The sequence below is a fragment of the Pseudophryne corroboree genome, assembly GCF_028390025.1.
Source record: "Pseudophryne corroboree isolate aPseCor3 chromosome 3 unlocalized genomic scaffold, aPseCor3.hap2 SUPER_3_unloc_75, whole genome shotgun sequence".
NCBI classification, from domain to species: Eukaryota; Metazoa; Chordata; class Amphibia; order Anura; family Myobatrachidae; genus Pseudophryne; species Pseudophryne corroboree.
The window spans coordinates 140001-166614 of record NW_026967569.1 but is presented as its reverse complement, the minus strand read 5'-3'; the positions used below and the strand labels follow the sequence as shown (position 1 = coordinate 166614).

The window sequence follows — 26614 nt, the reverse complement described above, 5'->3', positions numbered from 1 at the left end:
AGCCAATGCCTCCACTCCTCGAAAGCCCATTTAATAGCCAGTAATTCCCGGTTACCAACATCGTAGTTGGATTCAGCAGACGAGAATTTCCTGGACATAAAGGCACAGGGATGTAATTCTAGGGAATCCGGATCCTTCTGAGATAGGATGGCCCCTACTCCAACCTCCGAGGCATCAACCTCAACAATGAAAGGCAATTCTGGGTTGGGATGTCTGAGGACAGGGGCTGAGACAAAGGCTTGTTTCAAGGCCTGAAAAGATAACTCCGCTTCACGTGACCAGTTGGTAGGATCTGCTCCCTTCTTAGTCAGTGCCACAATGGGAGCAACTAGGTCAGAGAAAGAGTGAATAAATCTTCTATAGTAATTCGCAAACCCTAAAAAGCGCTGAATTGCTTTTAAATTGGTGGGTTGCGCCCAACTAAGGATGGCTTGGAGCTTCTTTGGTTCCATACAGAATCCCCGAGGGGAAATAATGTACCCTAAAAAGGATACCTCCGTGACATGAAATTCACACTTCTCCAGCTTGGCATATAGGTGATTTTCACGTAATTTCTTTAGAACCTGACGCACCTGGGTAACATGTTGTTCTATAGAGTCAGAATATATCAAAATATCGTCTAAGTAGACTACAACGAATTTTCCAAGAAATTCACGGAGCACATCGTTAATGAGATCCTGGAAAACTGCCGGAGCGTTGGACAGGCCGAATGGCATAACCAGATACTCATAGTGGCCTGACTGAGTACTGAATGCCGTTTTCCACTCATCCCCTGACTTGATTCTGATAAGGTTATATGCTCCTCTCAGGTCAATCTTAGAAAAAATCACAGCCGAACGTAGCTGATCAAAGAGGACAGAAATCAGCGGCAAAGGGTAAGTATTCTTTACTGAGATTTTATTCAAGGCTCTAAAGTCAATGCAAGGTCTGAGTGATCCATCCTTCTTCTCCACGAAGAAGAAGCCTGCACTTAAAGGGGATTTAGATGGCCTGATAAATCCTTTCCCTAGGCTTTCTTTAACATACTCATTCATGGCCACAGTTTCAGGACCGGACAATGCATATAACCTTCCCTTAGGCAAAGTGGCACCAGGAATTAACTCAATAGCACAATCATAAGGCCTATGGGGAGGCAGAATATCCGCATTGCCCTTGGAAAATACATCAACAAAATCCTGGTATTCCACAGGAATGGGTGCGGGAACGACAGCAGCTATTCTGATGGGAAGCGTAATACATTCCTTATTACAGATGGTACCCCATTGTAAGATCTCCCCCGACTGCCAATCAATGATGGGATTATGAAAGGCCAGCCAAGGGTGACCCAGAACCACAGGAACTGCTGGGCAATGGGTAAGGAAAAACTCAATCTTTTCAGAATGCAGAGCTCCTACCGAAAGTAGAACAGGAGGTGTACAGAGAGAAATAACCCCATTGGACAAGGGACTCCCATCTAAACCATGGATTGTGATACACCTACCCAAGGCTAACTGAGGAATAACTAAGGCCTTGGCCCATGTTAAATCCATAAAGTTCCCTGCAGCTCCACTGTCCACAAAAGCCGAGACCGAGGAACAGAGGCTGCCAAAGGAAACCTTAGCTGGAACTAACAGTGAATTATTTGAGGAGATAAGCTGCAGACCAAAGTGAACCCCCTCACAACTCACTTGGTCGAGGCGTTTCCCGACTTGTTCGGACAACTACGGGCAAAATGTCCCTTACCCCCACAGTATAAACAAAGACCAGAATTTTGCCTTCTGGTTCTTTCTTCAGGAGACAGTTTGGAGAGGCCTATCTACATGGGCTCCTCTATGTCCACAGGAATGGAAAAAACACAAGGAGTAGACCCGACAGATGCTCCTTTTTCAGCCCTCCGCTCTCTGAGACGACGATCAATCTTAATAGAGAGCTCCATGAGTTTATCGAGCGTCTCAGGAGCGGGATACTGAAGGAGACTGTCTTTTATAGACTCGGATAAGCCGAGGCGAAACTGACTGCGCAGGGCTGGGTCATTCCATCCACAGTCGTTCGACCAACGGCGAAACTCCGTACAATAAATCTCTGCGGGATTCCTACCCTGTCTGAGAGCACGCAACTGACTCTCGGCGGATGCCTCTCTATCAGGGTCGTCATACAATAGCCCTAAAGACCCCAGAAAGGCGTCTACAGACAATAAAGCCGGATCGTCTGTCTTTAAACCAAAAGCCCAGGTCTGAGGATCCCCCTGTAGCAAAGAAATAATAATTCCTACCCGCTGAGATTCCGTACCTGAGGAGACTGGTCTTAAACGAAAATACAGTTTACAAGACTCTTTAAAATTAAAAAACTGCTTTCTATCCCCAGAAAAACGGTCAGGCAGATGCATTTTTGGTTCAGGAATGACCCTCGGGGAAGTCCGTAACAGATCTTCCTGTGACCTCACCCGAAGGGACAGATCCTGAACCATCTGAGTAAGCTCTTGAATCTGGCTAACTAAAAGCTGGCCAGGATTTGGCCCAACACCGGTGGGATTCATGAGGCTGACAAATCTCCCAACTGAATAAGGGAAAAAATTAACTCCTGTTTAATTTTAAATGTTAGTCTGGCCGGTGATAATGTTATGATTCCCGTACTCCAGACCAGAGGAGATCTTATGGCAGAGGTCTGGGTACTGGAAAGATATGCTGGTTACGGGAGCAGGAAAGCCTAGTAACCCCTGGCGCCCTAACTCCGTTGTCTCGCCCGTGTTGTCAGAAATCCCCTGCGAGACTATGGTTGCTTGAGCCCATGGCAGCCGCGTTCGAAGGGCGGATTATGTCTGCCCAACCCCGATGCCCCCTCAGGTCTTAATGGGAGACAAAGGGAAATCCGAGACAGGGTGATAACAAGGGGCCCTCTGACTAAGCAACCAGGCCAGGGGTTACAAGCTATCTAACTTAAACCAAAAGTATGTGCGGACAAACCGCCAGGGAAAAGGACAACCAAAAGATCCCCTGATCCGTTACTCCTATCCAGCACCGCTGGATACCAGAGTGGATCTGTGGGAGCGGAATCCTCCGCAAAAACTCCGGAACACAAAGAAACTAAATAATAAATAGTAAGCGGTCAGGCCGCAACACACGGCTACGCCGCGACTCACGAACACCACAGGATGTTAAAGGTGCTCGGTCGGACTCCAGGAATAGATGGCAAATTCCGAGTACTGGATCACTGAGGACAGGAACAACCGGATTGAGCAGGACTGGAAACTCTCTGTAACAGACTCAGCAAACAGGAAGCTATCACCGGCGTCTGTAAGAAGTCCTGAGAGTGCCTTTATTTGGGAACCCTCCAATCAGGATCCAGACAGGGTAATAAACATCATGCCGTGCAGCTGCATGCTGCACGGCCAGGATACAAATGAACTCATTATCTAGACCTAGCAACGGGGAACGCGGTCCGACAGTGGCGTCCCCGTTGCTATGGTCTGAGCGGCTCCGTGCGCCCGGCGTCTAGCGTTGCTAGGGAGCCGGCGGCTGTGTGCCTGCGGCGTCCCTAGTTGCTAGGCGCCGGGCCGCACTGACGGGCGGACCCTCGGCGCCTAACAGTTACATGGAATAAGAAGCTGGTGCAGCTGGGAGAGAGTTACATGGAATGAGGAGCTGGTGCAGCTGGGAGAGAGTTACATGAACTGAGGAGCTGGTGCAGCTGGGAGAGAGTTACATGGAATGAGGAGCTGGTGCAGCTGGGAGAGTTACATGGAATGAGGAGCTGGTGATGATGGGAGTTACATGGAATGAGGAGCTGTTGCAGCTGGGTGAGAGTTACATGGAAAGAGGAGCTGGTGCAGCTGGGAGAGAGTTACATGGAATGAGGAGCTGGTGCAGCTGGGAGAGAGTTACATGGAATGAGGAGCTGGTGCAGCTGGGAGAGACTTACATGAACTGAGGAGCTGGTGCAGCTGGGAGAGTTACATGGAATGAGGAGCTGGTGCAGCTGGGAGTTACATGTACTGAGGAACTGGTGCAGCTTGGATGACCTGGAGGAAATCACAGGAACTATACTGGAGCTGAAGCAAGTAAAAAGTTATCCCAAATGAGAGCTGTCTGAGGTCGGTCAGAATGTTGATGCAGAGGAGATCCAAGCTGGGGATGAAGGAGACCTGGAGAGTTCCAGCTTGGTTGTGGGAAGCCATGGAGTGGTGGCTCTCCAGGAGAAAGTAGATCTGCTGGTGGATGACAAATGTGGATCCGGTAGTGGCTGTGGTCTCTCAGGGTCTGGTCTAGGATTGGCAATCAACAATTGATGTTCAGGAATAATTGATGGTCTATACCTGACGTTAACTAGTTTTACAATGAAAGGTGGAGAGCCAGTTAGTTCCCCGCCATCAATAGTAGACATGGTCCAGATGTTTTTCCCATCATTTGCAGACTGCTGCCGCTGTACAGAGCTGCTAAATTGTCAGCCAGCAGCTTTACCTCTTACAAATAGTGTGCTGTACCAGCTGGGAATAAGATGCCCCATCCACCTCACTGAAGTCACAGGCTCAGCTGTTAGTCATGCAGCCCCACTGCATCCACTCTGTCCGTACTCCTACATACATGCCTTCCTGGGAGTGTGTCTCCTCGTCTCGTCATGGTTGTTAGTCTCTGGCACAGCTGTGTAATCATGTTTGTGTGTATGTATGTATGTATGCTGAGTAGTGAGTACTGCCAGCAGCAAGCCTCACACCTCCGCTGCAGTAGAGCAGTGTGATAGGGTGGGGGGGAAGGGGTTGTGACACCAATGAGTGAAGGAATGGAGTAACATAGTAACATAGTATCTGAGGTTGAAAAAAGACAATTGTCCATCGAGTTCAACCTATTTGTGGTCTCCTATGCATGATGATTTGACTAAAGTTTCTGATTGATGCTGCTGTCAGCCGTTGCATTTTATCCCTATTTATAGTAACTATAAAGCATGAATATGCACCATACCCCTGGATATCCTTATCCATTAGGAATTTATCTAACCCATTCTTAAAGGTGTTGCCAGATTCTGCCATTACAACTCCCTCAGGCAGGGAATTCCAAACACGTATTGTCCTTACCGTGAAAAAGCCTTTACGCCGTATTGTGCGGAATCTCCTCTCCTCTAACCTGAGCGAGTGTCCACGAGTCCTCTGTGTTGATCTAACCAAAAACAGGTCCTGCACAAGCTCTGTGTATTGTCCCCTTATATATTTGTAGATGTTGATCATATCCCCTCTTAGTCTCCGCTTTTCCAATGTAAACATGCCTAGTCTTTCAAGCCTTCCTTGTATTCCATCATCTCCATGCCCTTAGTTAGTTTGGTCGCCCGCCTTTGAACCTTTTCTAGCTTCAGGATATCCTTTTCGTAGTACGGTGCCCAGAATTGTACACAGTATTCAAGGTGTGGCCTCAATAGTGATTTATATAATGTGAGTATAATACTCTCGTCCCTAGCATCAATACCCCATTTTATGCATGCTAATATCTTATTAGCCTTCTTTGCTGCAGTACTACTTTGGGTACTTCTGCTTAGCTTGCTATCTATGAGGACACCTAAGTCCTTTTCCAGTACAGAATCCCCTAATTTTACCCCATTTAGTAGGTAGGTGTTATTTTTGTTCTTGTTACCACAGTGCATTACCTTACACTTGTCTGTGTTGAAGCGCATTCTCCATTTCGCTGCCCAAGCTTCTAATTTAACTAAGTCGTTCTGAAGCGACTCAGCATCCCCCTCCATATTTATAGCCTTACACAATTTGGTATCATCTGCAAAAATTGACACCATGCTCTCTAGACCTTCTGTTAGGTCGTTAATGAAAATATTGAACAATAGCGGTCCTAATACTGAGCCTTGCGGCACACCACTTAGCACTTCAGTCCAAGTTGAAAAAGATCCATTAACCACAACGCGCTGCTCCCTATTATCTAACCAGTTTTTGACCCAAGTGCATATTGTGCTTCCTAGCCCTGATTCTTGTAGCTTGTAGATAAGTCTCATGTGTGGTACAGTATCGAACGCTTTGGCAAAGTCTAAAAAGATTACATCCACGTCTTTACCCTGATCTAGGTTTGCGCTTACTGTTTCATAAAAGCCAAGTAAGTTGATTTGACAGGATCTGTCCTTCATAAACCCATGTTGATTCCTTTTAATGACCTTATTGACTTCAAGGAACTTCTGAATACTATCTCTTAGAATACCTTCCAATACTTTCCCCACTATAGATGTAAGACTAACTGGTCTATAATTACCTGGTTCAGCTTTACTTCCCTTTTTGAATATAGGCACTACTTCCGCTATACACCAGTCTTTGGGAACCATACCTGATATAACTGAATCCTTAAAGATCAAAAACAGTGGTTTTGCCAGTTCAGTGTGAAGCTCCATTAGAACCCTTGGGTGAATACCATCGGGTCCTGGTGATTTATTAATCTTTAAATGTTTTAATCGGTCACAGACTACTTCCTCGCTTAAGTAAGGACCTATCAGGGGGATACTCACAGGGACGTGCAGTCAGGGGAGGCAGTGCCTCCCCTGATAGTAATGATTAAAATAATACAAAGAAGATACTTATGATACATATTCTGTGTCATAAGTAAATGCTTTGGCCTTTATATTATTTTAATCATTGCTATATTTGTAAAAATGCACTTTAAAAGTGTTTCGGAGGCACCGCTCTTGGTGCCTCCTGCTGTCAGTGTGTAGGGGCCGGAAGCGGGGGGCGGGGCCAGGCATTGGCCAGCAAAAACCCATTGATAAAATCCCTATAAGCGGCACCTAGCTGAAGTGCCGCTTTGACAGGGGCGTGCTTTCAGCTCATATGGAAAGCACGCCCCTGTCACTGAGGAAGCTTTAATTGGGCATTGGTTGATTTGGGGAGGGGGCACCACAGAACGTGCCCGCTTGTCATCTAGTACGTTTTTTATACTTCTTTTACAATTACTATTTGCAGCCGTCTGTTCCTCAGCCCATCCCACAGCCTGTCTCCCTGCACCGTGTCAGCCCCGGCAGGGCCGTATCTAACTGGTGGTGGTGCTACTCGTGGATCTACGGGCCGGACTCGCAGGGGCGGACTGGGACGCATGGACTTCAGGTCGGTCCCTGTTTGGCCAGTCCCGACTCCCCCTCCATGGCAATCACTCACTGCTTTGCCTGGCTGGTTGCCGCGATCGGGGCTCAGCTCCGATCCGGCAACGTAGGGAAATAGCTTCTGCGCATGCGCAGAAGATGAATTGTCTCAGTTGCGCTGCTTTCCCTCCCTTTCTCCTCACAGGACAGGGGTCCCCACCGCTGCCGTCTGCCTCTGTGTCTTAAGACTGGGCTGCGTCACACACTACACAAGGGAGAGTAGTGCAGCCAGTGCCTGTCTGAGCGCACCCACCACGCTGAACATGCTCCTGGCCTCAGCTGTTCCTGACTCCTTCCATCTTCTTCTCCCTGTCGGCTCTGCCTCCTGCACATTTGTTGGCCCCGGAGAAATAACTTTCAGAAGGATGCTGAACCTGCCATCCTGGAACAACTGCCCCCAGCCACTGCCAACCAAAGGTAAATAAAAGCAATGTGTGGCAGCATATAAAATGTATAAGTGGCAGAACCAGATTAAGACCCCACAGGAAATACACCGCCTCGGGCCCCATATTAATGTATGATATAAATACTTACAAACACCTCTGTCCTGTCACACAGACAGACCGACCCCCCCCCCCCTCGCAGATCCACGAGTAGCACCACCACCAGTTAGATATACGCCCCTGCCGGGGCTGACACGGTGCAGGGAGATAGGCTGCGAGACGGGCTGGGGAACAGGCGGACGGGCACGGTGCAAATAGTATAATGTATATTTAGTATAAAAAAACTTACTAGATGACAAGCGGGCACGTTGTGGTGCCCCCTCCCCAAATCGACCACTGCCCAATTATAGCTTCCTCAGTGACAGGGACGTGCTTTCCATATGAGCTGAAAGCACGCCCCTCTCAAAGCGACACTTCAGCTAGGTGCAGCTTATAGGGATTTTATCAATGGGTTTTTGCTGCCCAATGCCTGGCCCCGCCCCCCGCTTCCGGCCCCTTCACACTGACAGCTGGAGGCACCAAGAGCGGTGCCTCCGAAACACTTTTAAAGTGCGTATATATATATATATATATAATCTGCTTCGGCCTACGGTGCGAGTGCGGGACTCTGGAGGACTATCCCTCTCTTTCTATGTAGTATATATAGATACTTACAGATGTAGCCACACTCATGGCTATATCTGCGGTGGATGGGCACACACACATACTGTATGTTACACACAAATCTGTTATCTGGCACTCACTGATATTTTATGTATATATTGTTTATCATTCTCTTTTTTCCCATCTGCCTGATTTTCCCCGTTTTCCTCTGGTCTCCACCTCTGTTTCCCCCTATGTTCATCTCATCCCCCTGTGGTCTGCTCATGTTTTTCCCCGTTCCCGACGGATATTATATTTTTTTTTATGTTACACTTACACCCTTTTCAGACAGAAATTCCGGTAATTACCCGACATTTTAGTGCCAGTTTGTTTTGCCAGGCTCTGTCTGACCTCCCCCCCTTTCACACAGAAGAGCAAATGACCGGGTCAAGAATTTCGACCCGGTAATTGCAGACCAAAACGGGTATTTCGTCTGTGTGAAATGGTCAACCTGGGTCGAAATTCCAGTGTCTCCGACCCTGGTGAACTCCTGGGTCGAAGTCCCGGTAATTTCAACCTGGGTTAGGGTCGTCGGCAGGACTTGGCAGACATTGTGGCTGCAGTGCCTCACCAGCCACTGACCTCACCGCACACCACTGGATATTCTCATTATTGAGATTGTGTGTCAGTCCCTGAATTGGGTCCTCTCTAATGAATACTGTTGAAAAAAACTCATTTAGTGTGTCCGCTATGTCATTATCATTTTTGCTTAAGACTCCCAACTTGTCTTTTAAAGGGTCTATACTCTCCTTCTTTAATCTCTTGCTATTAATGTATTTAAAGAATTTTTTGGGATTTGCTTTGCTTTCCTTTGCTACAAGTTTTTCCGTTTCTACTTTAGCCGCTCTTATTTCCTTTTTGCAAATTTTGTTACATTCCTTATAGTGCTGAAATGACTCTGCTTCCCCGTCAGATTTGTATTTTTAAATGCTCGCCTTTTCTTGCCCATAAGTTCCTTAATCTTTTTGTTAAGCCACATCGGTTTATGATTTTTATTCCTTTTTTTGCTGCTCATAGGAATAAATTTGAGTGTATTTTTAGCTAGCAGGAATTTTAGTACCTCCCATTTCTCCATAGTATTTTTTCCTAAAAACAAACTTCCCATTCAATATCCCTGAAAAATACCCTCATCTTTTCAAAATTTGCTTTGCTAAAGTTTAGAGTAGTTGGATGGGAATCTGGACGCTGCAGCCAAAGTGAAGTAAAATGAAAATAAAGTCATTAAACACCACACCAGGTGGTGGGACCTAGAAGTGATTAGTGAGGGTAGGGACTCTCAAGGAAAATTGGAGTGGGATCCCACAGGTACCAAACTGGGTAAAGAGCAGCTTTTAGGAAGGAAATAGGTAAGCCAGACCCTGTGGTTGACCCTTCTTTGCCTCATGTGGGGTGGATCCTTGTACTCTCCAGTTCCTGGGGAGTCTGTGGATTCTTCTTGCCCACTACCTGGTGGTTCTGTGGTCATCTCAGGCCATGAATCTCTCAGATGCCAGGCCTCCAGATAAACATGAAATGGTCATGAAGGTGGTCCTGGGCTCTGTGAAGGAGGAGGTGGAACAAGCAAAGGAAAGTTGTGTCCCTTCTGAAGGGGCAATGGTGGACATGGTGAAGGGAAGGTTTTGTGGGCGAAGCGGGAGTTATGCCATATATCTCAGCAGTATGGGTCCTCAGACTATATGATGTGCCAGCATTAATGTGGCTTCTGTCTTGTCCGACCAAGCTTAATTTATGGGCTTTGACATTTATTTTAAGCAGGATTAAGGCTGATTTTTTTATTTATTTCTGCAGTAGACTAGAATAAGCCCAGACAGTCCCACTTCCATTATACCACTGAAATGTGACAGTGACCACCGTGCCATCACTTACCTGTATGCTTACACGAAACAGAATGATTGAACACATACAAGGTTTCTTTACATCTTCTGGTGTCCACTCCGAGATTAAACATTATGGCGTAATTACTCAGACGGTAATATAAAACAGAATAAAAAAAATAAGATTTTAAACCTACCGGTAAATCTTTTTCTCCTAGTCCGTAGAGGATGCTGGGGACTCCGTAAGGACCATGGGGTATAGACGGGCTCTGCAGGAGATATGGGCAGTCTAAAGAACTTTTAGTATGGGTGTGCACTGGCTCCTTCCTCTATGCCACTCCTCCAGACCTCAGTTAGAGAAACTGTGCCCAGAGGAGATGGACAATACGAGAAAAGGATTTTGTAAATCTAAGGGCAAGATTCATACCAGCCCACACCAATCATACCATATAACTTAGAATATACGCAACCAGTTAACAGTATGAACGAAAAAAACAGTATGTCAAAGACCGATTCCAACTGTAACATAACCCTTATGTAAGCAACCACTATATACAAGTCTTGCAGATTCAGTCCGCACTGGGACGGGTGCCCAGCATCCTCTACGGACTAGGAGAAAAAGATTTACCGGTAGGTTTAAAATCTTATTTTCTCTTACGTCCTAGAGGATGCTGGGGTCTCCGTAAGGACCATGGGGTTTATACCAAAGCTCTAAACCGGGCAGTAGAGTGCGGACGACCCTGCAGCACCGATTGAGCAAACACTAGGTCCTCATCAGCCAGGGTATCAAACTTGTAGAATTTAGCAAAAGTGTTTGAACCCGACCAAGTAGCAGCTCGGCACAACTGCAATGCCGAGACGCCTTGGGCAGCCGCCCAAGAAGAGCCCACCTTCGTAGTGGAATGGGCCTTTACCGAATTAGTTACCGGCAATCCAGCCATAGAATGAGCCTGCTGAATCGTGTTATAGATCCAGCTAGCAATAGTCTGCTTAGAAGCAGGCGCGCCAATCTTGTTGGCTGCATACAGGACAAACAGAGCCTCTGTTTTCCTAACCCTAGCCATCCTGGCTATATAAATTTTCAAGGCCCTGACCACATCCAGGGACTTGGAGTCCTCCAAGTCAGGCGTAGCCACAGGCACCACAATAGGTTGGTTCAAATGAAACGAAGAGACCACCTTAGGCAGAAATTGAGGACGAGTCCTCAACTCTGCTCTAGCCACATGAAAAATCAAGTAGGGGCTCTTGTGAGACAAGGCCGCCAACTCCGACACCCGCCTTGCAGATGCCAAGGCTAATAACATAACCACCTTCCAAGTAAGAAATTTTAATTCCACCGTTTGAAGAGGTTCAAACCAGTGCGACTTAAGGAACTGTAACACCATGTTAAGGTCCCATGGCGCCACTGGTGGCACAAAAGGAGGCTGGATGTGCAGCACTCCCTCCACGAAAGTTTGGACTTCTGGGAGAGAAGCCAATTCTTTTTGAAAAAATACAGATAGGGCCGAAATCTGCACCTTAATGGAGCCTAATTTTAAGCCCAAATCCACTCCCGTCTGTAGGAAGTGGAGAAAACGGCCCAGATGGAAATCTTCCGTAGGAGCATTCTTGGTTTAACATCAAGATACATACTTTCTCCAGATACGGTGATAATGGTTTGCCGTTACCTCCTTCCTAGCCTTTATCAGAGTAGGGATAACTTCCTCCGGAATACCTCTCTGCGCTAGGATTCGGTGTTCAACCGCCATGCCGTCAAATGCAACCGCGGTAAGTCTTGGAACATGCAAGGCCCCTGTTGTAACAGGTCTTCCCTGAGAGGAAGAGGCCACGGATCTTCCGTGAGCATTTCCTGAAGATCCGAATACCAGGCCTTTCAAGGCCAATCTGGAACCACGAGTATTGCTTGCACTCTGATTCTCAACACTTTTGAGATAAGAGGAAGAGGAGGGAACACATAGACCGACTGAAACACCCATGGTGTCACTAGGGCTTCTACCGCTACTGCCTGAGGGTCCCTTGACCTGGTACAATACCTCCGAAGCTTTTTGTTGAGGCGTGACGCCATCATATCTGTTTGAGGAAGTCCCCAAAGAGTTGCAATCTCTGCAAAGACCTCTTGATGAAGTCCCCACTCTCCCGGATGGAGATCGTGTCTGCTGAGGAAGTCTGCTTCCCAGTTGTCCACTCCCGGTATGAAGACTGCTGACAGAACACTTACATGGTTTTCTGCCCAGTGCAGAATTCTTGTGGCTTCCTCCATTGCCGCTCTGCTCCTTGTCCCGCCTTGGCGGTTTACATGAGCCACTGCTGTGATGTTGTCTGATTGAATCAGAACCGGTAGGTCGTGAAGAAGACACTTTGCTTGTCGTAGGCCATTGTATATGGCCCTTTATTCTGTAGATGGGACCCCGACCATTTGTCGAGATGGTCCCACTGAAACGTCCTCGTATGGAACCTGCTGAAGGGAATGGCCTTGTAGGCTGCCACCATCTTTCCCAGAACTCGAGTGCATTGAGGCACCGACACTCTTTTTGGTCTTAGCAGGTCCCTGACCATGCTCTGGATGTACTGGGCTTTTTCTATTGGTAGTAAAACCCTTTTCTGTTCCGTGTCCAGAATCATGCCTAGGAAGGATAGTAGAGTTGTTGGAAGCAACTGTGACTTTGGCAGATTGAGAATCCAACCGTGTTGATGTAACACTCTCAGGGAGAGGGACACGTTTTTCAGCAATTGATCCCTTGATCTCACCTTTATCAGGAAATTGTCCAAGTACGGGATAATTGTGACACCCTGCTTGCGCAGGAGCACCATCATTTCTGCCATTACCTTGGTGAAAATCCTCGGGGCCGTGGAAAGCCCAAACGGCAACGTCTGAAACTGGTAATGACAGTCCTGTACTACGAAACGTAGGTATTCTTGATGAAGAGGAAATATGGGGACATGAAGGTAGGCATCCTTCACGTCCAGCGACACCATAAAATCCCTTGCTTCCAGACTGGATATCACCGTCCAGAGTGATTCCATCTTGAATTTGAACTTTTTCAAGTATAGGTTTAGTGACTTTAGATTAAAAATTGGTCTCACCAAACCATCCGGCTTCGGGACCACAAACATTGTTGATGTGTAGACACGCCTCCTGGCTTGACCATATCCCCTGAAAATGTCTTCCTTTTGTGACTGCTCCCAATCCTCGGAGGCTCGCGTCCGTGGTCACCAGAACCCAGTCTTGAACGCCGAACCTGCGACCCTCTAGAACAGGCATGTCCAAACTGCGGCCGAAAGGACTGCATCTGATATTGTGGGGTTTTCTTGTGCTGTGGGGGAACAAATGGCAAAAAATGTAGATTTACCCACGGTAGCTGTGGAAACCAGGTCAACTAGACCATCCCCAAACAAAACCTCACCCTTGCAAGGTAAAACCTCCATATGCTTTTTTGAGTCGGCATCACCCGACCATGGCGGGTCCACAGAGCTCGCCTTGCCAAAATTGCCATGGCGTTGGCCCTGGAACCAAGTAGCCCCACGTCTCTTTGAGCGTCTCTCATATACAAGACTGCGTCCTTAATGTGGCCGAAAGTCAGGACAACAGTATCCTTGTCCAGGGTATCCATGTCAGCCAACAAGATATCTGTCCATGCTGCAACAGCGCTACAGACCCATGCCGATGCTATTGCCAGCCTGAGTAAAGCCCCTGTATGTGCATAAATAGATTTTAAGGTAGTCTCCTGTCTACGATCAGCAGGATCCTTAAGGGTCGCGGTGTCTGGAGACAGTAGCGCCACTTTCCTAGACTTACGCGTTAATGCCTTGTCCACCCTGGGCAAGGATTCCCAACGTACCCTGTCCTTTGCAGGGAAAGGATACGCCATAAGGATCCTTTTGTCTGGAGTTTCCAAAGCTTTTTCAAATAATTCGTTCAGTTCATGAGATGGAGGAAACGTTACCTCAGGTTTCTTCCCCTTAAACATGTATACCCCTGTGTCAGGAACAGAGGGGTCATCTGTAATATGCAAAACATCTTTTATTGCCACAATCATATAATGAATACTCTTGGTCACCTTAGGGTGTAACCTTGCCTCATCATAGTCGACACTGGAATCAGAATCCATGTCGGTATCAGTGTCTACTATTTGTGATAAGGGACCCTTTTGAGACCCTGACGGGCCCTGTGACTCAGCCAAATCCGCGGATTGACTCCCTGCTGTTTCCTTGGACTCAGCTTTGTCCATTCTCTTATGTAATAAGGTCACATTAGCATTTAAAATATTCCACATATCATACCAAACATGTGTCGGCATTGCTGACGGAGACACCACAATCTTCTGCTCCACCTCCTCCTTGGATGAGCCTTCCGCTTCAAACATGTCGACACTCTCACACACACAGGGATCTATCTATAAGAGGACAGGTCCCCAACAAGGCCCTTTGGAGAGACAGAGAGAGAGTATGCCAGCACACACCCAGCGCCAACTGACACTGGAAACAATTCCCAGATATAGCGCTTTTATATTATGTCAATCGTGTAATACACTCACTGCGCCAAAATGTGCCCCCCCCCCCTCTTTTTCAGCCATGTATCACCATTCTGGGGAGACAGCTTCTCTTCAGCACACTATGGAGAAAATGGTGCTGGTTAGCGCTGTGCGACCAAGCTCCGCCCCCTCTAGTGGCAGGCTTCGGTCCGCTCAAATTTACAATTAATGGCGGGGGATAAACATATTCACCGACTCCGCAGCCTATATGTGTCTAATATGCCAAAAAAAGAAGTATATATTGCTGCCCAGGGCACCCCTCCTGCGCCCTGCACCCATCAGTGCCGGTCGTGTGTGTAACATGTGGGAGCAATGGCGCGCAGCGTTACCGCTGCGCGCTTACCTCAGTGAAGATCAGAAGTCTTCTGCCGCCTGAGGTCTTCTTTTTTCTTATACTCGCCCGGCTTCTATCTTCTATGGTGTCCAGTAGCCTAAGAAACAGAGCCTATCATTTAAGTAGGTCTGTTTCTCTCTCCTCAGTCCTACGATGCAGGGAGCCTGTTGCCAGCAGTGCTCCCTGAAAATAAAAAACCTAACAAAAGTCTTTTATCAGAGAAACTCAGTAGAGCTCCCCTGTAGTGCACCAATTCTCCTCTGGGCACAGAATCTAACTGAGGTCTGGAGGAGGGGCATAGAGGGAGGAGCCAGTGCACACCCATACTAAAAGTTCTTTAGAGTGCCCATATCTCCTGCGGAGCCCGTCTATACCCCATGGTCCTTACAGAGTCCCCAGCATCCTCTAGGACGTAAGAGAAATAAAAGCTATACAGCAATAATTAGATGCAAACAAAAGCTTTTATTATGAACTCATACAGGAAGTATCCGCACCATATAGATGTAACATACAACAAACCACCGCAGATGGAACCCGGGTGACTAATGCACATGATAATGTACAGGGTATATATAGATAGGATCTTGTATCTGAAAACACTCCTGATCAAGATGAGTGTCAGCAACAAGTTAGGCAAACTAGAAGAAGTGAAAACACGTTCCAATGGCCGCCATATTGTCGTGCAGCAATACAGATTGTAGAAACTGGTATTAGACATACACATTTACACAAAGCACAAGATACAAAATAAACAGCAGAAAAAAGACCTAAGCATTTGGGATGTATTATTTAGGAAGTAAATAGAGGTACATTAATGAAAAGCGTGAGTAACAGTCATCAGTCTACTTGTGAAGGTCTCTAGAGTGGAGGTCTCTTGGACTGTGCAAGGCAGTGAGTTCCATGGTCAGGGCTGCAAAACTAAAAGTTCAACCCATAAATGAATGACAGGAGATTCTTGGTACTGCTGGTAACAATCCTTCATCTGTAGAAGCCAGCAGGGCAGTAAGGAGGCAGAAGCTGCTTCTGGTACCTTGGACCATGTAATGCTGGGCTGGCATCATCCACCCCTGGCGCCCAGCTAGACAACTATTTAGGATTGGTATTAGGTTCTCAGTACATGGAGCAAAAAGCAGGTCATCTACATAGCAGTGGTAGACCAGGCCATGACGTCTGATTATATCACCCAGTGGTAGCATGTATATTTTATAAAGCATAGGAGATAGGATTGACCCTTGAGGAACATTGCACAACAGTGATAATTATACTCCAGAAGATTTAAATGGTTCCGTGCTTGGGTAATGTCTAATATGTTCAACAAGAGCAGATTTATTTATCTCACAGCATGAAAATGGATTCTCACCTGTGAAATCGCTGATGTTTAACAAGAACTGATTTCCATGCAAAACATTTCCCACACTCAGAACAGGAATACGGCTTCTCACCTGTGTGACTTCTCTGATGTTTAACAAGATCTGATTTCCATGCAAAACATTTCCCACACTCAGAACAGGAATACGGCTTCTCACCTGTGTGACTTCTCTGATGTTTAACAAGATCGTATTTCCATGCAAAATATTTCCCACACTCAGAACAGGAATAAGGGTTCTCACCTGTGTGACTTCTCTGATGTGTAACAAGAGCTGATTTATATGTAAAGCATTTCCCACACTCAGGACAGGTATACGGCTTCTCACCTGTGTGACTTCTCTGATGTCTAACAAGAGCTGATTTCCGTGGAAAACACTTCCCACACTCAGAACAGGAATACGGCTTTTCACCTGTGTGACTTCTCTGATGTGTAACAAGATGTGATTTACATGCAAAGCATTTCCCACACTCAATACAGGAATATGGCTTCTCACCTGTGTGACTTTTCTGATGTGTAACAAAATATGATTTCGATGCAAAACATTTCCCACACTGAGAACAGGAATATGGCTTCTCACCTGTGTGACTTCTCTGATGTGTAACAAGATGTGATTTATATGTAAAGCATTTCCCACACTCAGAACAGGGAAATGGCATCTCACCTGTGTGACTTATATGATGTGTAACAAGATATGATTTATATGTAAAGCATTTCCCACACTCAGAACAGGAATATGGCTTCTCACCTCTGTGGCTTTTCTGATGTGTAACAAAATTTGATTTTGATGCAAAACATTTCCCACACTGAGAACAGGAATATGGCTTCTCACCTGTGTGACTTATATGATGTTTAACAAGATGTGATTTACATGCAAAACATTTCCCACACTCAATACAGGAATATGGCTTCTCATCTGTGTGACTTTTCTGATGTGTAACAAGACTTGATTTATATACAAAACATTTCCCACACTCAGAACAGGAATATGGCTTCTCACCTGTGTGACTTCTCTGATGTGTAACAAGATCTGATTTCCGTGGAAAACATTTCCTACACTCAGAACAGGAATATGGCTTTTCACCTGTGTGACTTCTCTGATGTGTAACAAGAGCTGATTTTTGTGTAAAACATTTCCCACACTCAGAACATGGAAATGGCCTCTCACCTGCCTTAGCTGGCTGATGGGTAATACACTTTGTATTCTGTGTAAAACATTTGGCATCTATAGAACAGGGAAACACTGTTTCTACTCTCAGAGCTGTAACAGATGCACCAATATCAGAGTGATCAGGATAACATTTCCTAGGATCAGAGGGATCAGCTGATAGAGCTGGATGTATAATTGGGGTAATGAGGTTATCTCCTGGAGAATCAGGTCTACGATCATTATCTTTTATGTCACAATCCGGGGATACCATTAGATGTCCTTCTGTGATATTCCTGCTTGTGTGTCCATTTGCTGGAAATAAAATACATTAATATATAAAATGAGTAGACAAGACCCAGGGTGTTACAGTTAACAATATATAATTTTATAACTGACATTTTTTTACCTGTAATCATTACAAAACAAAAAAGCTAGGATGCTTAGACTGGAACTTGATCATGTGGGATTACTAGAGGTGACACGGACGCTTGTGTGGGATTACTAGATGTGACATGGACGCTCATGTGGGATTACTAGAGGCGACATGGACGTTCATGTGGGATTACAAGAGGTGACACGGACGCTCATGTGGGATTACTAGAGGTGACACGGACGCTCATGTGGGATTACTAGAGGTGACACAGACGCTCATGTGGGATTACTAGAGGTGACATAGACGCTCATGTGGGATTACTAGAGGTGACATGGATGCTCATGTGGGATTACTAGAGGTGACACGGACGCTCATGTGGGATTACTAGAGGTTACATGGACGCTCATGTGGGATTACTAGAGGTGACACGGACGCACATGTGGGATTACTAGAGGTGACATGGACGCTCATGTAGGATTACTAGAGGTGACATGGACGCTCATGTGGGATTACTAGAGGTGACATGGACGCTCATGTGGGATTACTAGAGGTGACACGGACACTCATGTGGGATTACTAGAGGTGACACGGACGCTCATGTGGGATTACTAGAGGTGACATGGACGCTCATGTGGGATTACTAGAGGTGACATGGACGCACATGTGGGATTACTAGAGGTGACATGGACGCTCATGTAGGATTACTAGAGGTGACATGGACGCTCATGTGGGATTACTAGAGGTGACATGGACGCTCATGTGGGATTACTAGAGGTGACATGGACGCACATGTGGGATTACTAAAGGTGACATGGACGCTCATGTGGGATTACTAGAGGTTACATGGGCTTTGCAATAATAAAACAGCAAAGAAGAGAAAGTGCTGTCCTGTTTGTGCACTAATAAATAATATATAACCTTTATTAAGTACAGTAAAGTATGTAAGCTAAATCAGTGATATATAAAACACAGAAGTAAATGTATAAAGGTGAATAAAGTAATTAAAAAAACAAGTGTATTTGTAGTTAAACAGCGGCATGTATATTATATTGGGTGATAACTGATTCAGTGCTGGTAATCCTGGTCAGTAAGAATATATTAATATATTACACCCATACGAGGACGGGCTAAATTACATTCAATTATATTGTGGCAGAGTTTCCTCCAGCGGTAATCTCAATGTAACATCATACTGTATGTATAAACACTTTATGGGGGGGATTCAGTTAATCGCAAAAAATTCCCTATCCATTTAGCCGCAAATAGTGGTGAAAATCCTCCATAGGTTTTACTGCAAGTTTTTTTTACTTTGCGCACAAATGTCTGCGCACTGAGCAGTTGTGCGGTGTTAGGAGGAACTCGTATAAAAAGGCTTTTTAAATGTTTCCTACTGTATTGTGTTTCTGACCTATAGTTTCTTACTATATTGTCGTATTGACCTAGTTTCCTAATGTATTATCTTACTGACCTATAGTTTCCTTCCATATTGTCTTACTAACCTAGAGTTTCCTTCTGTATTCTTTTACTGACCTAGTTTCCTACTGTATTGTCTTACTAACCTTCAGTTTCCTACTGTATTGTTTTACTGACCTATAGTTTCCTACTGTATTGTCTTACTGACCTTCAGTTTTACTGTTGTCTTACTGACCTATAGTTTCTTATTGTAATGTCTTACTGACCTAGAGTTTCCTTTTGCATTCTTTTACTGACCTAGTTTCCTACTGTATTGTCTTACTGACCTATAGTTTCCTACTGTATGGTCTTACTGGCCTATAGTTTCCTACTGTATGGTCTTACTGACCGATAGTTTCCTTCTGTATTGTCTTACTGACCTACAGTTTCCTACTGTATTGCCTTACTGACCTACAGTTTCCTACTGTATTGTCTTACTAACCTACAGTTTCCTACTGTATTGTCTTACTGACCTATAGTTTCCAGGAGAAAAAAGAAGAAAGAATTCGAAATGCGCTATGGTGGTGCACACAAATATATATATATATATATATATATATATATATATATGAGTATGGGTAGATAGGGGTATTGGCGACCAGCTGGTGGAAGGTCTCCTGTATGACCTTCCACCCTAAGTTAAGCTGTTTTTTACTAACTACTAATTTTTTAAAAAATATTTTTATTCTTATTTCTTTCCATTCTATGTCTTAAAATATTTTTATACAACTGCTTTTTACTATATAATCCGTTTTAATACATTTTTTATATCTGTAGAGGAATCGGTTTTATATGTATCTTTTAGAAAGCAAGTGTAAAATATATATTTTTTATTGATAAAATAAATTGTTATTTTTCTTTTTCATAAAAAGGAGTTTCTTCCTTAATCCAGTCCTATATATACGATACTAGTCCACTAAATATTTTGGTATATAAAAACACCAGCTGGTCGCCAATACCCCTATCTACCCATACTCATTTAATCTTATACAGCATCTCACCAATGCTGTAAAACTGTTTAGGGGACGGCTGACACCCTATTACTTACAAGGGAGTGTTTTTTACATATAAATATATTCAATTTCAGGTGGTGTTTTCCCTCACATGTGGCGCTTTACTCATATTTTTTACATATATATATATATATATATATATATATATATATTTATTTATTTATTTTAATTTAAATCTTTTTTTATTGCGGCAACAAAGAAGTGATACAAACATACCACAATAGTTACAATGTTGATTTGATACGTCCAGTTGCAAAATGTGGACAGAGCAGATATCGTACATTGATACAAATTCTCGTTATAGTGGAAACAGTCATACAAATAAGTAAATCTGAGTATAACATTAAGTGTTCAAGGTGTACATCTCTTGGTGTCGAGGAAAACTTATTGTATATCAGTATAAATCAGTAATCGTCAACAGCAATGTCCCAAAAATAATTTTTTAACATACAAACACAAATAATACTGCGAGTCCTGAACCTCAACAACGGCCAATATGCAAGAGTAGGTGTCCCCCTCCCTACGCCAAGGCTATCGGAGGATCATGGGTTATCAGCCTGGTAAGATACCATGTTGTGTCTTTAAGACTATAATGAATCTGATTTCTAGTGGTACGTGGGAGCGTGTCTATGTACGACTCCCAGAGTGAAAAAAAACGCTCCACTTCCCTTTCCTTATGCAGGAGTGTCTCCATCCAGTCCATTCGAAACAGAAAGTATCGTTTATTAAAAAAACAATGGCAACTGAGGGGGTGAATTATCAAGCCAACTCTGCAATATAGTTTTTTTTACCCGCTGCGCTTATGGCCAGTAGTAATTTCTTACTACCCGGGGTTATTCGAAGCATAGGATTAACCATTCCAAAAATTGCCCACTCCGGGGTAAATGGGACATAATTTGTAAATTTGTATTCAGCATATCTGCGTATTAAGTGCCAGAAATATTGTACGATAGGGCAAGCCCACAGGCAATGGTAGTTATCCGCCTCCTCCTGGTGACACCATGGACAGTTATGAGTCGCGGAGGTTCCTATATGAAATCGACGTAGCGGGGAAAGATATGCATTATGGAATATGTTTAAGAATAGCTCAGTATACATGCTAGAAGGGAGAGTTCTGCGAGAATACAGAAGGGCCTTTTCCAAATCAGGGAAGTGGGACAACCACCCCGACACTCTTCCCGACACTTTAGTATGATCCATAATATCTCTGAGAAAAGTATAATGGATCGAGATAGCTTTACGTTGAGGGACTGTATTTTTCAAGAGGACGTCTAGGGGGCTATCCCAATCTTTGTCAGAAAAATGCTGTAGGACGTGGCTTACATAAAAGCGTGTCTGCAGGAAGGCCAGAGGATATGGCCTAACCATGGCATATTTAGTAGAAAGTTCTGTAAAGGTGAGAGGGCGTTTCTCCCCGACACTAGAGACCCAATGTTCTCTATTCCCGCGAGTCTCCATAGGGTGAAGGGATGAGCAGCCATGCCGTCTAGGAATTGAGGATTTTTGACCAGGGGCAGATGTAAAGAATAGAAACCATTGAGTCCAGCCTTGTGACGCAGGATGTGCCAAAGCCTCCGCGTTGTCCAAAGCAAAGGATTCAATTTGATATGTTCCTCCACTTCCTGATCATGTTGATGTAACAAGCTTATTAATGCAGGGTCCCTCAAAAATTCTTGTTCCAGAGAGACATCAGTATAAATCGATGTCCCTTGCAGCCAGTCTCTTAAATGTCACAAGAGAGCTGAGTGATTATACCCAGTGACATCAGGGAAGTTGATGCCGCCATTCGTTTTTGGTTGATATAACTTCCGTAAAGCAATGCATGCGCGCCCTCCATTCCATATAAATTTCCTAATCAAAGCGTTCAAGTGAACGGTATCTGCTTTAGTCAAAAGTACTGGAAGGTTTTGTAGTGGGTATAATATTCTAGGTATTGCTACCATTTTTAAGAGATCTGCTCGCCCCAGGAAAGAGGGTGGCAGGTGTTCCCAACGTCTCACATCTTCCATAAGAGTATGTATTACCTTTTTAATATTAAATTGGTATAAATTGACCGGATTTCGGGGTAAAATTATTCCCAAGTAAGGGATAAATGTTCTGGCCCATTGCAGAGACAAATGGGAGGCCCAGCGAGGTTGAGTTAGTGTACCCCTAAGGAGCATTGCCACAGATTTGTCCATGTTAAGTTGCAGGCCGGATATAGAACCATATAAATGAATTGTGTGTAATATTTGATCTAGGGAGTGTTCCGAGTTGGATACATACAACAAAATATTGTCTCCGAATGCAGAGATCTTTATTTCTCTGCACCCAACTCTAATACCCTGAAAGGCGTGCCATTGCTGAAGAGTGCGTAGTAAGGGATCCAGTGCTATGTTGAAGAGGAGGGGTGATAATGGGCAACCTTGACAGGTGCCTCTTTCTAGTGTAAAGCTTGGGCTTAAAAGGCCGTTAACCAGTAGGGAAGTATTTGGATTGTGGTAGATATATTTTATAAAATTTACAAAACTATCATCAAAGTCTCTTTTTTTCTAACACAGTATAGAGGTGCGACCAGAGTATAGAGTCAAAGGCCCTATGGATGTCTAAGCTGACCAATATATTTTGAGTGGGTGCCGGGCGTTGAGCCGCCACAACAGCCGCTATAGCCGTACTAATGGCTCTAACTGCATGACGTCCCTGTACGAATCCCATTTGATGGTCCGAGAGGATTGATGGCAGTATAGCCTGGAGGCGCGTTGCCATGATTTTGGCCACCAATTTGTAATCGACATTTAACAGGCTTATAGGTCTGTAAGACGTCAACAAACTCCGATCCTTGTCTGGCTTAGGGAGTAGGGTTATGAAAGCATCATTGAAAGCGGAGTAGAGAGCTCCCTTTTCGTGTATAGACCTAAATAATTCTAGCAAGGTTAGGGCAATGTGGGCTTGTAAAATTCAGTAATAGTCGCCCGACAGACCATCAGGTCCCGGAGACTTTCCATGAGGAAGGTTAGATATGGTTTTATTGATTTCATCCATAGTTATTGGGCCAGCAAGTGCTTCTCTCTGATCAGACGTCAATTTAGAAAGCACTGATTCCGAAAGGATAGTCATCTGGTCGGCCAAATTAATAGGGGTTGAGCGAAAATAAGATTTTACTTACCGGTAAATCTATTTCTCGTAGTCCGTAGTGGATGCTGGGGACTCTGTAAGGACCATGGGGAACAGACGGGCTCTGCAGGAGACATGGGCACCTCAAGAAAGAATTTAGATTCTGGTGTGCTCTGGCTCCTCCCTCTACGTCCCTCCTCCAGACCTCAGTTAGAGAAAAACTGTGCCCGGAAGAGCTGACAGTACAAGGAAAGGATTTTGGGAATCCAGGGTAAGACTCATACCTGCCACACCAATCACACCGTATAACTTGTGATAACTTTACCCAGTTAACAGTATGAACAATCACAGAGCATCAGATAAACTCTGATGCAACTATAACATAACCCTTATTTAAGTAATAAATATATACAAGCATTGCAGAAGAAGTCCGCACTTGGGATGGGCGCCCAGCATCCACTACGGACTACGAGAAATAGAATTATCGGTAAGTAAAATCTTATTTTCTCTAACGTCCTGGTGGATGCTGGGGACTCCGTAAGGACCATGGGGATTATACCAAAGCTCCCAAACGGGCGGGAGAGTGCGGATGACTCTGCAGCACCGAATGAGCAAACACAAGGTCCTCCTCAGCCAGGGTATCAAACTTGTAGAATTTTGCAAAGGTGTTTGAACCTGACCAAGTAGCCACTCGACAAAGCAGTAATGCTGAGACCCCTCGGGCAGCCGCCCAAGAAGAGCCCACCTTCCTTGTGGAATGGGCCTTAACTGATTTAGGCAGCGGCAACCCAGCCGCAGAATGAGCCTGCTGAATCGTGTTACAGATCCAGCGAGCAATAGTTTGCTTTGAAGCAGGCGCCCCAAAGCTTGTTGGAAGCATACAGGATAAACAAAGATTCTGTTTTCCTGACCTTAGCCGTTCTGGCTACATAAACCTTCAAAGCCCCCAAGTCAGTAGTAGCCACAGGCACCACAATAGCTTGGTTAATATTAAAGGATGAAACCACTTTCGGCAGGAAATTGTAGGCGGGTCCGCAATTCTGCTCTATCCGCATGGAAAACCAGATAAGGGCTTTTATGTGACAAAGCCGCCAATTCTGACACACTCCTAGCCGAAGCCAAGGCTAATAGCATGACCACCTTCCACGTGAGATATTTTACTTCCACTGTTTTGAGTGGTTCAAACCAGTGTGATTTCAGGAAACTCAACACCACGTTAAGATCCCAAGGTGCCACTGGAGGCACAAAAGGGGGCAGAATATGCAGCACTCCCTTTACAAACGTCTGAACTTCAGGCAGAGAAGCCAGTTCTTTTTGAAAGAAAATGGATAAGGCCGTAATCTGAACCTTAATGGAACCCAATTTAAGGCCCAAAGTCACTCCCGACTGTAGGAAGTGAAGGAAACGGCCCAGCTGGGATTCCTCCGTAGGGGCATTCCTGGCCTCACACCAAGCCACATATTTTCGCCATATACGGTGATAATGTTGAGAAGTCACATCCTTCCTAGCCTCTATCAGCGTAGCGCGGTAAGTCTTGGGACAGGGCCCTTGCTGCACAAGTCATGTCTTAGAGGCAGAGGCCATGGGTCCTCTGAGAGCATTTCTTGCAGATCTGGGATACCAAGTCCTTCTTGGCCAATCCGGAACAATTGGTATTGTTCTCACTCCTCTTTTTCTTATGATTCTCAGCACCTTGGGTACGAGAGGAAGAGGAGGAAATACATAGACCGACTGGAACACCCACGGTGTCACCAGTGCGTCCACAGCTATCGCCTGAGGGTCTCTTGACCTGGCGCAATATCTCTGCAGCTTTTTGTTGAGGCGGGATGCCATCATGTCCACCTGTGGCAGTTCCCACCGACTTGCAATCTGCGTGAATACTTCTTGATGAAGTCCCCACTCTCCCGGGTGGAGGTTGTGCCTGCTGCAGTTGTCCACTCCCGGAATTAACACTGCTGACAGTGCGCTTACGTGATTCTCCGCCCAGCGAAGAATTCTGGTGGCTTCTACCATCGCCACCCTGCTGGTTTACATGAGCCACTGCGGTGATGTTGTCTGACTGAATCAGAACCGGTTGGTCATGAAGCAGGGACTCCGCTTGACGTAGGGCATTGTATATGGCCCTTAGTTCCAGGATGTTGATGTGAAGGAAAGTCTCCTGACTTGACCACAGCCCTTGGAAATGTCATCCCTGTGTTGCACAAGTCCTGTCTTAGAGGCAGAGGTCACGGGTCCTCTGTGAGCATTTCTTGCAGATCTGGATACCAAGTCCTTCTTGGCCAATCCGGAACAATGAGTATTGTTCTCACCCCCTACCCTCGGAGGCTTGCAACCGTGGTCACCAGGACCCAGTCCTGAATGCAGAATCTGCGACCTTCGAGAAGGTGAGCACTCTGCAGCCACCACAGGAGAGACACCCTGGCCCTGGGGGAATAGGGTGATTAACCGATGCATCTGAAGATGTGATCCGGACCACTTGTCCAGTAAGTCCCATTGGAAGGTCCTCGCATGGAACCTGCCGAAGGGAATGGCCTCGTATGATGCCACCATCCTTCCCAGGACTCGAGTGCAGTGATGCACTGACACCTGTTTTGGTTTTAATAGATTCCTGACCAGAGTCATAAGCTCCTGAGCTCTCTCTATCGGGAGATAAACCATTTTCTGGTCTGTGTCTAGGATCATGCCTAGGAGAGGCAGATGAGTTGTAGGAACCAACTGCGACTTTGGAATATATAGAATCCAGCCGTGTTGCCGTTACACTTCCAGAGAAAGTGATACGCTGTTCAGCAACTGCTCTCTTGATCTCGCTTTTATGAGGAGATCGTCCAAGTACGTGATAATAGTGAAACCTTGCTTCCACAGGAGCACCATCATTTCCGCCATTACCTTGGTGAATATTCTCGGGGGCGTGGAGAGACCAAACGGCAACGTCTGAAATTGGTAATGACAATCCCGTACCGCAATTCTGAGGTACGCCTGATGAGGTGGATAAATGGGGACATGAAGGTATGCATCCTTTATGTCCAGAGTCACCATAAAATCTCCCCCTTTCAGGCTTGCAACGGCCACTCTTAGCGATTCCATCTTGAACTTGAACATTTTCAGGTATATGTTCAGGGATTTTAAATTCAATATGGGTCTGACCGAACAGTCTGGTTTCGGGACTACAACATGGTCGAATAATAACCCACTCCTTGTTGAAGGAGGGGAACCTTGACCACCACCTGTTGAAGATACAATTTGTGAATTGCAGTTAACACGGTTTCCCTCTTGTGGGGGGAAGCCGGCATCTCCTCAAAGTCCAGCT

General features: G+C 45.4%; 1 protein-coding gene across 1 annotated transcript in view; it reads right to left on the bottom strand.

Moving 5' to 3' along the window:
- LOC134984705 (oocyte zinc finger protein XlCOF7.1-like) overlaps nucleotides 1-26614 on the bottom strand; it is a 277850-nt gene that overhangs the window by 144396 nt on the left and 106840 nt on the right. The window contains exon 7 of the mRNA XM_063950222.1: nucleotides 16241-16974. Within this exon, the coding sequence (XP_063806292.1) occupies nucleotides 16241-16974 (734 nt within the window). The remainder of the gene's footprint in view (nucleotides 1-16240; nucleotides 16975-26614) is intronic.